The sequence below is a fragment of the Rana temporaria genome, chromosome 10 (genome assembly GCF_905171775.1).
Source record: "Rana temporaria chromosome 10, aRanTem1.1, whole genome shotgun sequence".
Lineage (NCBI taxonomy): Eukaryota > Metazoa > Chordata > Amphibia > Anura > Ranidae > Rana > Rana temporaria.
The window spans coordinates 55,003,365-55,020,162 of NC_053498.1; the positions used below are offsets into that span (position 1 = coordinate 55,003,365).

The window sequence follows — 16,798 nt, forward strand, 5'->3', positions numbered from 1 at the left end:
CTTATTCCCCCGCGGGGACGCACATGTTGGGAGTTCCTAACTTTTTCACTATGATTATTTAATTGAGCCACACGGTGAATCCCAACAAGTGCGGCATATTTGGCGTCCGGACAGTTTTTTGGTTATTTGTTGTCCATGTTTTGTTTGTTTGCACATACACAATAAACTATGTTTATTGGTGTAACACTTGCTGGCAACAAGTAGATGTTTTTTAGTATTAGCTATTGGTAGCGTGATGTTGTAATTATTTATCCAAGTATCACTTTTTGTATAAATCCAGTAAATCTTTATTGACCCTTAACATTGTCCATTACTGCCCTTAGTAGCCCCTTATATCCCCCGGGGGAATTTCACCTTGGTTCTCTCCTGCGGGATATTACCCTTTTTTGCATGTACGTTTTTGGCTACGGCAGTAACCTCCTGATAGGAGGAGTGACTACATTGTAGGGTCCTTGGGTATTATCAACAGAACAGTAGGGGCATGTTCACTTTTTGTGGTAAATCCATTTAACATTAGACGACCCTGCATACCATGTATGATATGAATAAAATATGATTTACCAGGGGCGTGTTTAGGGGGCGCGGTTGGGCGGGGCAACTTGTGGCGAGTAAAGCATCGTACACACGGTCGGACATCAAACAAACTTTCCCTTGGATTTTTGTCCGAAGGGAGTTGTCCTTTCACACCCATAGCATACACACGCTCAGACTTTTTCGGCAACAAACACGAACGTAGTGACGTTTCAACGTACTGACAAGAGTTTAAAAGAGGAAGTTCAATTCTCCGGCGTCACCCTTTGGGCTCCTTCTGCTAATTGAAAGTTAGTAGAGGTATCGTTTGTGTGCATTCGCAATTTCAGTTTTGTGCAATTTTGTTTGTTTCTTAAAGTCCGTTCATCAAGCAGACATGTTGCGCAATGGGGTTGTGCTAACTTGACCCACAAAAAATAATATAAAAATATGTTTGATTCATATAGCCAAAATACACTAATCCAAAGTAAAGACATTTGTTTTTACTCCGTCAGTATCACCAGCAAAGCAGCTTTTAGTATTATCACATTATAAAGAAGAAGAGAATGTGCGCTGCTTTTCTTGATTTCAGAACTTGCTGCGTCACGAATGTGCTCTTTCAAATACAAACGCTAGTTTTACTCGACAGAACGCTTCCGGCTGGTCTTTTTCTTCTGAGTATGCGCGTTTGTACTTTGTACAAAATTTTGATTGCTTGCTGTACACAGGGTCGGACTAGGCACCATCGGACTTTTGTTGACATAAAGTTTGTCCGTTTGCAGACCAAACTTTTTTTCCGATGAAACCCGAAAAAGTTGGCTCCATGGAGCGTACACACGATCGGACAAATTTGAAAAATTGCAGATTTTGAAGTTTGTTGGCAAAAAGTCCGACCGTGTGTACGGGCCTTAACACTTAAGGCCTGGCTAGTAGCTCAGGACTTGAAATTTTGAGCCCTGCATATATATATTTATATATATATTATATTAGCCTGTTTATGAACTGAAATCCACACTTTATACAGAACCTCAAACAGAAAATAAACTTATGGATACTAAAGTCTCTTATGATAAACACACCATATTATAACATTTCCATTGGTGAAATCAGGTGGTATTATGGAAAGGATTCCTTAATCAGAGTCAGAGCAGGAACTCCAAGGGCCACAATAGTGTTAGCTATTTTTGCAGTCTTGCTTTGCTGCGCATCAGAGATATTTGTAGTACACGGAATTACTCACATTTTTGTTTTTCATCTCCTCATAGCTGGAGAGGGAGCATGAAGAGAAAGGAGTAGAAGAGCCCAACTTCCTGGTGGATGAGAGAAAAATCAACAGAGGAATTCCTGGATGAGAGAAAAATCAACAAAGAAACAATTAGAATAGCCAAACTAAACTATTACTCAAATATTAAAGTGATATTAAAGCCATAGTTTTTTTGTAAAATTACAGCAGTTTGCAGAAACGCACTACAGTCCATTTAACATGGTTTCCTATGGTACATGTTCACATCTAAGCATTTTGCGGGCTGGCGCATTTTTGAAAAGGGTCAGGGACTTTATTTCCACGTTTGCATGTAATAGACTTTAATGGAATCGCACCAGAAATGAAAGTGTTGTGTTTGTGATGCGACTTTTGATGTGCTTTGGATTTACAATGGCAGATTGGCAGGGGCAGGCAAATGGGCATACCTACAAGTCCCTTTATATTTGCCGCCTAACGGGCATGCCACAAGAGCATGCCCGTAGTCACGCAAACTCAATGTTCCCCCCCACGGCCCAGGATCTTGACATGAAGAGGCAGAACGGTGAGATGCCTATGTAAACAAGGCATTTCCCTGTTCTGCCTAGCAACATAACAGGGATCTACTGCTCCCTGTCATCGGGAGCAGTGATCTCTGTGATGTTGTGGTGAGACCATCCCCCTAAAGTTAGAATCACTCCCTAGGACACACTTAACCCCTTGATCGCCCCCCTAGTGTTTAACCTCTTCCCTGCCAGTGTCATTTATTCAGTAATCAGTGGCCATTTGTAACTCTGATCGCTGTATAAATGAAAATGGTCCCAAAATAGTTTTAAAAGTGTCCGATGTGTCACCATTACTGGTAAAAAAAAAATGAATAATAAAAATGCCATAAATCTATCCCCTATTTTGCAGACGCTATAACTTTTGCGCAAATCAATCAATATACACTTATTGCAATTTCTTACTAAAAATAGAAGAATACATATCGGCCTATTTTTTATATTTTTATATTTTTTGGGGATATTTATTATAGCAAAAAGTAAAAAATATTGCTTTTTTTTTTAATTGTCGCTCTGTTTTTGTTCATAGCGCAAAAAATAAAAACTGCAGAGGTGATCAAATACCACCAAAAGAAAGCTTTATTTGTGGGGGAAAAAAAAGGACCCCAATTTTGTTTGGGTACAGTGTCGCACGACCGCCCAATTGTCAGCTAAATCGACACTGTACAGAATCGAAAAAAATGCTCTGATCAGGAAGGGGGTAAATCCTGAAGTGGTTAAAATACTGTAAATACCTGGTTGCTGAGAAGGGGGCAGGGAAGCCAGACGCTGCATCCTTCTCAACCGCTGACAGCTGAATGTTAAAAAAAAAAATGCTGGAAAAAAACTTAAATTGTGAGAAAAACAGCATAGAGTCCCCCCCAGGTCCATACCAGGTCCTTCGGGTCTAGTATAGACTTGGAGGGGACCCTACGCCAAAAAAAATGGCGTAGGGTCACCCCAAAATCCATTACAGACCCTTATACGAGCATGCAGCCCAGGAGGTCAGGAAAGGGAGGGAATGACCTGCGCCCCTCCTGAACCGTACCAGGCCGGGCCACATGCCCTTAACATGCCCCCCAAAAGCACCTTGCCCCCATGTTACAGCTTTGCGGCCCCCTCCTTAGCAACCAGCTATATACAGTGTGTTTAAAGAGGAAAAAAATGTAAATCGCAAAATGCATGAAAACTGCATGCAAAAACGCATAAAAAACGAGGGTTTAAAAATGCACTGCAAAACGTGCCTGAAAAATGCATCAAGCGCAGCCGCATAGATGTCAACCTAGACTTACATGATCCTTCTGATTTTTTTTTTCTCCTCTGTGCTTGCCACTCATACTGCCCTGGAACTATAGAGTCTGCACTTTGGGCACCCATTTTGAGGGACACACAGACCTCTCCTTCTCCATAGCAGTGATTGATAGAGGCTTCTGAGCTTTGGGTTTGGTTCTTTGTCTTTCTGTTCTCTCAGAAAACAGCTGCACATACTGTAAGTTTGTACTTCAAAAACAGGAGAACGCACAATTTGAGACTCCAGCGGGATACCATAGGTCAGTGGTTCTCAACCCTTTAGTGCCGTGACCCCTTGATAAAATTTCCCAAGTTGTGGGGACCCCTAACAGTAAAATTATTTTCGTAGCGTGTGTTGTCAGCACCCAAGGCAAGTATGTTGCGCCCCAACCCACGGAAATTTAGCACTCCCTGAGTCCCCTCCACTCGTACAGTATTAAAACCTCATATGGTAAATTTTAGGATGTACTATTCTTTCTCTTTGTTCTCCTTTCTTTCCCTTTTATCTCCCGCTATCCTAATTTCTTGTTTTTACCCCCATCCCTCTCTCTAGCCGTCTTTCTTGATTTTTCTCTTATTCTTTCCCTCCCATTCTCTTTCTTCCTCCTCCTTTTTTTTTCTCTCTTTCATGTATTCTCTATTTTTATTCCTTCTCTTACTCCTTGGTGCGGGGGAAATGGGATAAGTGTCAGTGCTGTCGGGGAGTTGGGATGAGTGGCAATGATTGGGGGAGTTCTGATCAGCCAACTTAGGTGCTCTTGATCAAGGTCATCTGCTGTAATGTTACTCACTGTGTCTCCGGCCTTTGTGGTGTCTCGTAGCAGTGACAACTATGCTGAAATCAGGAGATAGGGTCTCCTCCAGCCCCTCCCACCTCACAAGAAGTCTGCTATTGGACGAAACGGCGTAGGGAGGAGCAGCGTGCTGACGTCACCATTGTATACCTTCACGACCATCCGGAAGGACGGGCGGAATAAGTGAGCCGGCCGGCTATATTATTAAACGCTATTTTTATTCTACAGAAATGTGCAACCAGTATCTTAATAAATTGCTTTTATATTACGGTACTACTCTATGTTGGCATCCTTTCTTTTCCTCCTGGGCCATTATCTGCGGGGTGACTTGCTCGAGACCCATTTGAGAATACAAAGGTGGAGATTACACACAGGAGCATCTAGGAAACAGCAGGGCTGATGAGCCACATGCGTATTTGATCTCTTTATTTAGGGATCCAATTCAGTCGGTAAGCAGATAAGGAATAAGAGGTGGAGGCTTTCTTCTATCCTGTAAACACGGTTTCCTGGGATACTCTTGGCACTTATTTTTAGATACATCTTGAAATTGTATGGGAATCCAACACCATATGAACTCTTGAATAACATTTGTATCACTATATGTGGATTGCACAGGTGTTTAACCACTTAAGCCCCGGACCTTTAGGCAGCTAAATGCCCAGGCCAGGTTTTGCGATTCGGCACTGCGTCGCTTTAACAGACAATTGCGCGGTCGTGCGACGTGGCTCCCAAACAAAATTGGCGTCCTTTTTTCCCCATAAATAGAGATTTCTTTTGGTGGTATTTGATCACCTCAGCGGTTTTTATTTTTTGCGCTATAAACAAAAATAGAGCGACAATTTTAAAAAAAATTCAATATTTTTTACTTTTTGCTATAATAAATATCCCCCAAAAACATATATAAAAAAAAAATGTTCCCTCAGTTTAGGCCAATACGTATTCTTCTACCTATTTTTGGTAAAAAAAAAATCGCAATAAGCGTTTATCGATTGGTTTGCGCAAAATGTATAGTGTTTACAAAATAGGGGATCGTTTTATTGCATTTTTATTATTTTTATTTTTTTTACTACTAATGGCGGCGATCAGCGATTTTTTTCGTGACTGCGACATTATGGCGGACACTTCGGACAATTTTGACACATTTTTGGGACCATTGTCATTTTCACAGCAAAAAATGCATTTAAATTGCATTGTTTATTGTGAAAATTACAGTTGCAGTTTGGGAGTTAACAACAGGGGGCGCTGAAGGAGTTAGGGTTCACCTAGTGTGTGTTTACAACTGTAGGGGCGTGTGGCTGTAGGTCTGACGTCATCGATCGAGTCTCCCTATAAAAGGGATCACTCAATCGATGCAGCCGCCACAGTGAAGCACGGGGAAGCCGTGTTTACATACGGCTCTCCCCATTCTTCAGCTCCGGGGAGCGATCGCGAGGGGGCGGCTAGAAACGAATAGCCGCGCCCTCGTCCCGGATCGCTCCCCGCGGGTTTCCGACCGCTGCATGTACCGGGGGGGGGGGGGTCCCGATCGGACCCGCGGAAAGGCAGGGATGTACATGTACGCCCATATGCCTGTACATGCCATTCTGTGGACGTACATATACATGCGGCGGTCGTTAAGCGGTTAATACATGCAATAATTATGTATGCACATGTTCATATATATCAATATTGATCACTCATTTTGATAATCAATTCACGCAGCGCAGCATATTATCTATATATATATATATATATGAGTGATCTGCTGCGGTACTGTATGTGCCTCCAAACAAGGAGGTAAAAAATATATATATGCAAAAAATGTGTTACTGCTCTGATCCAAGACAAAATTGATTGCAATTAATAAAAATGCAATTCATGAGATACTATTAGACTAAGTGTTAAATTATGTACAAATGCTGCAAATAACATGCTAGATTAAGTGCAAAGTTGCTAATAAATATGCTAAATGGATAAACAATCAAGAAAACAATATATATGTGTAAAACCTATGTGTAAATACTAGGGTTGTCCCGATACCACTTTTTTAGGACCGAGTACAAGGACCGATACTTTTTTTCATGTACTCGCCGATACCGAATACCGATACTTTTTTTAAATGTCATGTGACAGTTTTCAAACCACAATACAGACTAAGGATATTTTCTTTAGAATTATGAAGAACTCTAACTCAAGACATTATAAAAGAATAAAAATGAGTAAAAATGAATAAAAAAAAATTATTTGCTTGTCACGCAGTAGTAAAAAACTCAAAGAATTTTCATAGAACATGTTGATAAATACAAAAAAAGTATTCGGCCAGGCATCGGGAGCATTTGTGCGAGTACAAGTACTCCCGCAAATACTCGGTATCGGTCCCGATACCGATACTAGTATCGGTATCGGGACAACCCTAGTAAATACAAAAGACCATTAGAATGCTATCAAAACACCTTAGATGTGCAATATGCAAAATACTAGGAATTTCAATATGAAACAGTAAACAGTTATCAATATGAAACAGCAAACAATTGTCAATATGGAACAGCAAAGAAAAAATAAATTCACAAAGTGTTCCAATAGTGAAAAGTCCAATGCTAGCGGTGTTCCAAAAGGATGTGCAAAGCAAAAAAAATAAAATATATACTTCAAAATTTCAATATGAAACAGCAAACAATTATCAATATGGAACAGCAAAGACATTTTTTTTTGCAATGCTTTTCAATATGAAAAAATGTCCACTGCTGGTAGTGCTCCTTACACTCGATATTTAAAAATAGGTTATTAAAGGTGCAACTGTTTCTTCCACCCGATAAACAGGGGGATAGTTTTATGGCATTTTTATTAATATTTTTTTCTTTTACTAGTAATGGCGGCGATCAGCGATTTTTATCGGTACTGCGACCTTGTGGCACACACTTCAGACACTTTTGACACATTTTTGGGACCATTGGCATTTTTATAGCGATCAGTGCTATAAAAATGCATTGATTACTGTAAAATGCCACTGGCAGGGAAGGGGTTAACACTAGGGGGCGAGGAAGGGGTTAATTATGTTCCCTAGGTGTGTTCTAACTGAAGGGGGGGTGGGACTGACATGGGGAAAATGACAGATCGCTGTTCATACATTGTATGAACAGACGAACAGTCATTTCTCCCCCTGACAGGACCGGGAGCTGTGTGTTTACACACACAGCTCCCGGTTCTCACTCTGTAATGAGCGATCGCGGGTGCCCGGCGGCACGTGCCCCTAATGGCTGGAATGTGAAATGACGTATACCTACGTGATTTCACACAGCTGAGCCGACCTGCCGCCGAATAACTGCGGTGGCTAGTGGTTAACCCTCTCTGTTTGTGCAGGCAGATCTTCATCATCAGCTGTAACTGGATTTGAACACTGTCTTTTCTAATAAAAGGTTTACGGGCTAAGGCCTCTACCATTGTATGTTACGCGCCCCCACGGGCACGCGGGAAGTGGTTATCACGGCAACCAGTGGTGCAACATGTCAGTCTGACACACCACTACACGAATCTCGGTAAAGAGCCTCCGACGGAGGCTCTTTACCACGTTATCAGCCGAGTCCAATCACGGCTGATCACGCTGTAAACAGGAGGAGACGTTGATCTGCATTTCCTCACTCGCGTCTGACAGACGCAAGTAGAGGAGAGCCGATCAGCTGCTCTCCTGACAGGGGGGGATCTGTGCTGATTGTTTATCAGCGCAGCCCCCCCTCGGATGCCTGCCCAGGACCACCAGGATGCCAAAGGACAACTAGGGATGGCCATCCACACTGGACCACCAGGTATGCCACCCTAGGCCACAGGGATATGCCAATCAGTGCCCAGGCAGCTGCCAATCAATGCCCAGGCAGCTACCAATCTGTGCCCATCCACGATGCCTGACAGTGCCACCAGGGATGCCTATCAGTGCCACGTATCAGTGCCCATCAGTGCCGCCTATCAGTGCCCATCAGTGAAGTAGAAAACATACTTTTTTACAAAATTTTATAACAGAAACAAAAGAAAAACTTTTTTTATTTGTTTTTAAAAAATTAAAACTGCAGAGGTGATCAAATACCACCAAAATAAAGCTCTATTTGTGGAAACAAAATGATAAAAATTATGTTTGGGTACATCGTAGCATGACCGTGCAATTGTCATTTAAATAGCGACTGAAAGCTGAATAGTGCTGAAAGCTGAAAATTGGCTTGGGCAGGAAGGGGTGTAAGTGCCTGGTATTGAAGTGGTTTAATGAGCACAAGTTTGGGATAGGCTCATTATGACATTGTTCAAAAAACCTTGCAGTCAGCCATGACACCCCCTCCTGATCTAAAATGTAGAAATATTACAATGTAACAAAAATGTAAAATGTTTGGGCATGCTGTGTGAATGTCAGTAAAGGAATAGCCGTCAACACTGAAAATCTTCAATAAATTGCTTATTATTGGCTTACATTATAGAATCCAGTGAAGATAATTTGCTTATAAAGAAAGTCAACAAATAAGTCATTTATTGAAGATTTTCCATGATGCCAGCTATTCCTTTACTGAAGTCAGCAGTTGCCCCCGTCTGAGCACCGGTGTCTCCTATTTCAGCCTGAAGGTTGAGCTCTCTCTGCTGGAAGCCATGCTATATGAATGAGAATACATAACAAACATACAGTGGGATTTAAATGTGACTGCAAAAGTAGAAAAATGCTATAAGAGGGCTAAAAAAAAAAACACGACCAAAAGCCTAGTTATAGGATGAACCAACCTGTGATTCTCTCCTTCAGCACAAATCACATGAACAAATTCCTATGCTTTTGGTTATATGATCAGAGCTGTAGGAAACAGGAGTAGCTGGCCAATCACTATCTGCTAGTGAAAGCAGGCCTATTATCATTTGATGAGAAAGAATGTACTGTATCACTGCTAAAACTGCCTGGAAAAAAAAATCATTTTTTTCAAACTGAAATGGATCAGATTGGGATGCAATCAGGATGATTGAAAGCTGTTTCATAATTTATTTGAATTGCAATGGTACATGTCTTACATGACAGCTAACCTATTGGGCCTAAAGAAAAAAAAAAACACAATTTAAAGTGTTTTTTAAGGAAGAAGGTTTTTTATCTTACCAACACCTGGTCCCCCAGTCACAGTGGCAATTCTTCCAAGACAATATAAGGAGCCATTTCCTTGTGCTTGTGCAACACCAACTGCCATATCATAGCCTCATGTGTTGGTGCCATTAATCTCGGTAACTCAGCTCTATGGTCCGCAGTATTCCCAGCAGGGTGCAATTCACTCACAGGCACCATTGTCTGGGAGGTGATAGGGGGTGATGTGAGATTTACATATATCACTTAAGCGACAAAGTTTGGTCATGATTACTGACTCAAAGTATAGACCTTGGTCCGAGAGGATCCGCTGTTCAGAAAAGTTTGGCAGTGGTGACAGCTGTCTGGTCCTTATTATTCACCACCACCATGAACTTAGTGAAGTGGTCGACGAAGACCAGGCATATTGATAGCCAGAGGGCATGCTGGAGATTGTCAGGAAGTCCATTGTCAATTTCGAAAGGTTCCAAGTTGGAAATTGTCATGGGAGGGAGCCCTGTGTATGGCACAACTTTCACATTCTTGACAAGCCTTTTGCACCCAGTCTGACAAACAGGTGCAGAAGAAGTACCTCTAAACCAGCAATTCAGTCCGATCCACCCCGTTAAGTGTAGTACTTGGCAGACATGCGAGTAGGGGACCACAACTTGGAAGGTATATGTGCCTGACGATACAGTGCCTTGTCCTGAGATTTCAGCCAGTCCCAATGTCTTAGGATAGCTCGAGCAACAGTGGACAACTTCTGGTACTCTTGGAAAGTGGGTATGTACTTATGAGAGAGGTAGCACTTCACCCATATCAGGTCTGGATAGGTTTGCGGAATCAGTGCCCTCTCCTCTAAACTATAAAATTCAGCAACCTTAGTCTGTGGGTCCCTTTTTTGTTCATTGACGGTATGTAGGGCGGCTGGCATGGGCAGAACAGCAGTGACTTATATGTCCTCCCGATTAGAGTCCACTTCCTCCCTGGGTGCTGCACAGGGAATCGTGACAAAGCATTGTCATGCCTGTTAAGCTTCACTGGCGGATAGTGGATTTTGAGCTTGAACCGCCCACCTCTGTTTCAAAGCCCCCAGTTTTTCAGTTTCCACAATAGGCCAGGGGGTTGTTGTCTGTGAAGTCTTCGATATCAGCCCCTGTGAGATATTCCGCAAGTTTCTTGGTGATGGCCCAGACCATAGCGAGGAACTCAAGCTTGAAAGAGTTGTAGTTGTGAAGGTTCCTTTCAGTGGGTCATAGGCTTCGACTGGCTTAAACGATCACTCTTTCTTTGTCCTCCTGTACTTGGGACTGACCAGCACCCAGACCCTGTAGGCTCCCATTTGTATACACTCCGAAAGGCAGGGTGTAATCTGTGTAACCCAGTAATGGAGCAGTGGTCAGTTTCTGCTTTAGCGTTTTAAAGGCCTGTTGCTGGGCTTTGAATAGAAGGTAAAAATCCACCTTTTCTTTGGGTTCTGTGTCCACTTTACAACTGGGTAAGGGGGGCAGCTATCTAAGAGAACCGTGGGATGAACCTCCGATAGTACCCCACTAGACTCAAGAAGGAGTGCAGCTCAGTGATAGTCTTTGGAGGGTGCAAGTCTTGGATGGCTTATACCTTGGCTAGGTCAGGCGAGACACCTCTGGCCTCGCCAACGTGCCACAAGTAATGTATCTTTTGCCTCATCATATGGCACTTGCTGGGCTTAAGCTTTAGTCTGTATTGTGCCAAGTGACGGAACACCCAGTCTAGATGTTTAACGTCTTCTTCAAATGTCTTGGGAAAAGATGATGATATTGAGTACAGTTTTGAAAAATGCGGTGTTGGTCTTGCACTGGGACCTGACAGTATCCGCTAGCCAGATCCAAGGTGGAGAAGAACTTGGCTTGTCCAAGGGCCATAAGGTATTCCTCAACCCGAGGGAAGTGGGTAGGCATCCCAGTGGGTGCATGCGTCGAGCTTACAGTGGTCCCTAAAGAACTGTAGACTACCATCCATCTTTCGCACCAGGACAAGAGGAGCCACCCATGGACTGTATCTTTCCTTGATCACTCTACTCTGAAGCATGTTGTGGAGCACTCAGAGCCACACAGCTCGCAGGCCACAACCATGCGACCACCAGCCCGAATGTTTATATTTGGCCAACAGTCGGAGTAAGTCCAGGTCTTTCAAGACATTCGTGCCCAGCACGACAGACACTGCTGGGTTAATGGGGATGTGGGTCACCACTACTCCTACCCGCTCCACCACCCGATCTTCAAATTTGGATCCTCATCTAGGTGATGCCTTTGACCAGAATGGGTAGATTATTTGCAGCTCTGAGGGATAGTCAACAGGGGTCTAAGTGTTCTCATGCTCCAAACCTCTGCACTGTACTCCATGACCTCTGTCCCAGTGTCAATTAGGCATGGAACTTCTTGCCCGTTGACTAAGGTGGCTGGCTACCACTGTGCTTGGTGTGACCATGTCCTCTGACTTGCTGGGACTTTGGGATGTCGGTCCTTGGGGTTGTCCCTCTGCACCGGGAGTCAGTAGTTTAACGAGGGCCTGGAGGAGTTTCTTAATCCAGACTGCCCACAGTTCTTGGATATGCGCCCGTAGTGGCTGCACTGTGAGCATTTTCGGTCCTCCTCGGGGTCCCTGTACAGTGGGTTCCCACCCTTATGGGGTTAGGGTGAGTCCTTCTTAGAGCTGGTTACCTCCTGTTTCAAAGAGGCCACATCCTGAGCTAGCTTTGCCAATGCAGTTTGCATGGCTGGCAGGGGTGAAGATGCAGGGCTTCTTCTTTGAACTATGCAGGTTTACATTTCTTTGGTGTGCTGAAAGTTCTACACAACACAAGCAGATTGGGCACTAATAAACTGTCTTTCTATTATAGTGTCATAATAAGAACTGAAGTGCAAGAGTTAGTAATGGACACAAAAAAAAAATCAGGGCAAAGTGTCCCCAGGGATGATGGGGAACAATTATACACAAACCACCTCCAGGCGCTCATGCTATAATGCACTAGAATGTGAACTGTCCATGGGCCATATGTGTGGGGCTAATGATAGTGATGATTGGAAGTCCAGAGCCCAGTAACATAAGTAGCCAGAAGTCAGATAAAATACAGTTTAATTCAACAATAAAGCAGCAATAAAAACAGTACGAAGACAGAGCTGAATGAGGAACAGAATTACCAGAGGTGAATCTGATCCTGACCTGCAGCAGCACAGGTTTGCCGGTGGGTCCTGATGACAAGGGAAAACCTGCGTATAATGAGAGATCTGGATGGAGGGCAGATCCTGTGTGAGAAAGCCACCCGCTGCGGCCCAACAGCAGGGAAGCACAGGTCACCAGAGACAGCGTGGCTGGAACACAGGGATCAGCAGAAAAAACAGGAGGCAAAGTCGGTTGCCAGGACTACATGTTTCAGGGCACACACCTTTGTCAAATTACAGTATACATAAATTAAATATATAAAAAAATACAATATTTTATATGAATATAATAATGATAATGCTACTGAGGAAAACAATGCTAAACCAGAATCAACCAAATATGATTTTATATATATATATATATATATATATATATACACATACACACACAGTATATACAGTATCTCCCAAAAGTGAGTACACCCTCCCATTTTTGTAAATATTTTATTATTTAGGCTTCACTTCCTGATTCCCTTACTGAAGATGCCAGCGCCTGCACCCGGGAGCCGAGGGACAGATCGGCTTTGGGTGAGGACATTGTGGGCGCCCTGGACAGTAAGTGTCCTAATATTAAAAGTCGGAAGCTGAAGTATGTGTAGATGATGACTTTAAATTTATTTTTTTGGCTTAACTTTAACACTATTAAATACTAGGTATAGGGTGGAGAGTGTTTCTCCGACTCCCCCCGGAAGGAAATCCCTGTCTCACCCCAGTTACAAATCTATTCTATATTCATTAGGATCTGGGGCCACTATTTGGTCCTAATAGCAAGTGGAGACTTCTCCTACTATATACAAAATGTTTGTAAATATTTTTTTTTATATCTTTTCATATGACAACACTGAAGAAATGACACTTTGCTACAATGTAAAGTAGTGAGTGTACATCTTGTATAACAGTATAAATTTGCTGTCCCCTCAAAATAACTCAACACACAGCCATTAATGTCTAAACCGCTGGCAACAAAATTGAGTACACCCCTAAGTGAAAATGTTTAAATTGGGCCCAAAGTGTCAATATTTTGTGTGGCCATCATTATTTTCCAGCACTGCCATGAAGTGGATGTAAACCTGATTCATGAAATTTGAGCTGGGCACATATATCTGCAGTGTTTTGTTATCTCTCTTCAAAGAGCTATGTCCCGTAGCTCTCTCCTGAACCATTCTCAGACACATCAGATAAAAGCAGCCTGACTTTTCTGTCAGGGGAGGTTGCTATAAATTGATTAGCAGGGAGCTGGTCCTGTTACAAAAGACCTCTGAGAGTCTCTGCCTATGTGGAGAGGGGGTGTGTGCCTTTCCTCCAATCAGCAATTTAGCTATCTTGGCTGTATGCCCAGACATCACACTCTTTGTTAAACAAGAAGAGACAATCTCCTAACACAATCTGAACTTTCTAAACAGTATATAAATGTGAAGACAGCAGATATACATGTAAAACCTATGTTACATAGTTACATAGTTAGTCAGGTTGAAAAAAGACACAAGTCCATCCATTTCAACCATATGTAGGTAGATTTGGTTGATCTCTGTGTATCATCTGAGGCTGTTCACTTCATGGGGTGTAGGGAGGGTTTACATTCACTTTAACCCTCTTGGGCATGGAGTTCACCAGAGCTTCACAGGTTGTCACTGGAATCCTCTTCCACTCCTCCATTATGGAGCTGGTGGATGTTAGAGACCTTGTGCTCCTCCACCTTCCATTTGAGGATGCCCCACTAATGCTCAATAGGGTTTAGGTCTTGAGACATGCTTTTGGCCAGTCCATCACCTTTACCCTCAGCTTCTTTAGCATGGCAGTGGTCGTCTTGGAGGTGTGTTTGGGGTCATTATCATGTTGGAATACGGCCCAGTCTCTGAGGAGAGGGGATCATGCTCTGCTTCAATATGTCACAGTCCATATTGGCATTCATGGTTCCCTCAATGAACTGTAGCCCACCAGTGCGGGCAGCACTTGTGCAGTCCAAGATCATGGCACTCCCACACAATGCTTGACTGTAGGCAAGACACACTTGTCTTTGTATTTCTCACCTGGTTGCCGCCACACATGCTTGACACCATCTGAACCAAATACGTTTATCTTGGTTTCATCAGACCACAGGACATGGTTCCAGTAATCCGTGTCCTTAGTCTGCTTGTCTTCAAAAAACAGTTTGCAGGCTTTCTTGTGCATCATCTTTAGAAGACGCTTCCTTTTGGGACGACAGCCATGCAGACCAATTTGATGCAGTGTGCGGCGCACTGACAGGCTGACCCCCCCCCCCCCCCCCCCACACCTTCAACCTCTGCAGAAATGCTGGCAGCACTAATAAGTCCATTATCCCAAGACAACCTCTGGATATGATGCTAAGCATGTGCACTCAACTTCTTTGGTCGACCATGGCGAGACCTGTTCTGAGTGGAATCTGTCCTGTTAAACCGCTGTATGGTCTTGGTCACTGTGCTGCAGCTCAGTTTCAGGGTCTTTGCAATCTTCTTATAGCTTAGGCCATCTTTATGTAAAGCAACAATTCTTTTTTTTCAGATCCTCAGAGTTCTTGGAACTTCCAGTGACCAGTATGAGAGAGTGAGAGCGATAATACCAAAATTTAACACACCTGCTCCCCATTCACACCTGAGACCTTGTAACACGAACGAGTCACATGACACCGGGGAGGGAAAATGGCTAATTGGTCCCAATTTTTTCAGTGTTGTCACATGAAAAGATATAAAAAAATATTTAGAAACATGTGAGAGGTGGACTCACTTTTGGGAGATACCGCGTGTGTGTGTGTATGTATATATATATGTATATACAAAAAGTAAGTGCATCCCTCAAGTTTTTGTCAATATTTCATTATATCTTTTCATGTGACGGCACTGAAGGAATAACACTTACGATGTAAAGTAGAAGTGTAGAAAAGAAAATGTAGTAAGGGCACATGTGAAAAGTAATCATGAATCAAAAAAAGAAGCAGCTGGCAATCACACAACAGAACATTTGTGTAAAAACATGTAAAACAACAAAAGATTGCCACGCTAGTTTCTAATGAATGAAACTGGATAATAAATCCAGAAAAGTGTCCATATAGGTGTCCAAACACTCCTCGTGATTCCTGGAATGAAGGATAACAGAGTAACCCCACCTTCCACCGTGAAGTATAAAAGACGTGCCCTTACCAGATAGCTAGACTCCATGTTATTTGAGTCTAGCAAAGCATGGATTCACACACCCCATTAAGGATCCATCCATGTAAAGCAGACGAAGATGGCATTGAAATCAGCCTTGCTGGTTTTTCCTTTTCCTTGTTCTCTCATGCAAGTGATATAAAGGAAGAGAGAGTTTACCCATACGAGTTTCATCACAACTGACACACCCCCAATGGTGTCAGTCTTAATTAAACTAGTAGGGTGGAGTCTATGCTTAATTTACCATGCCAGTTTGTGATCTGCAAAATCTTTCAACCCAGGATATTTTTACTTTTGTTGGACTTGTGGACACATACTATGTGGCGCTCTCTCTCTTTCTTTATCATATCATTATGTATTATCTTTTTTATATATTTATTATTTTATGTTCCTATAATATATATGCATGGCACCAATGTGGATATAATTAATTAATACATTTTATAAAAAAAAAAAAAGCTTTTTGGCAACATGCCTATAAAATGCCAGGATTTCACAAAGGGTTGTGCCCCGAAAACATGTAGTCCTGGCAACCGACTTCACATCCTGTTTGTTGTCCTGTGTTCCAGCCACACTGTTTCCGGTGACCTGTGCTTCCCCACTGTTCGGCCGCGATGGGTGGCTTTCTCACACAGGATCTATACCCCATTCAGATCTCCCAGTATACGTAGTTTTCCTCTTGTCATCATGGCCCTCTGGTAAACCTCTGCTGCTGCAGGTTGGGATTGGATCCACCTCTGGTAATGCTGTTCCATATTCAGCTCTGGCTTATTGCTGCTTTTATTGCTGCTTCATTGTTGGAATAAACTGTTTTATCTTACTTCCGGCTACTTATGTTACTGGGCTCTAGACTTCCAATCATCACTATCATTAGCCCCCCACATATGGCCCATGGACAGTTCACATTCTGGTGCATTATAGCATGAGCGCCTGGAGGTGGTTTGGTTGTGTACAGTGTGCTGGAAGCCAATTTATAATGAATGGTCTATCTTAATC

The 16,798-nt window shown here is 42.8% G+C and overlaps 1 protein-coding gene across 7 annotated transcripts in view; it reads right to left on the reverse strand.

Moving 5' to 3' along the window:
• FLT3LG (fms related receptor tyrosine kinase 3 ligand) overlaps positions 1–16,798 on the reverse strand; it is a 330,696-nt gene that overhangs the window by 232,256 nt on the left and 81,642 nt on the right. For 6 of the 7 annotated variants that reach the window (XR_005744019.1, XR_005744023.1, XR_005744022.1 and 3 more), the window contains exon 2: positions 1,751–1,854. Coding sequence is in view for 2 of the 7 variants with exons in the window: in XM_040327628.1 (XP_040183562.1) it covers positions 1,751–1,765 (15 nt within the window). In the remaining 5 variants the exon portion in view is untranslated. Of the gene's footprint in view, positions 1–1,750; positions 1,855–15,793; positions 15,960–16,798 lie in introns of those variants that run through there. The other variant, XR_005744020.1, reaches the window with a different exon arrangement.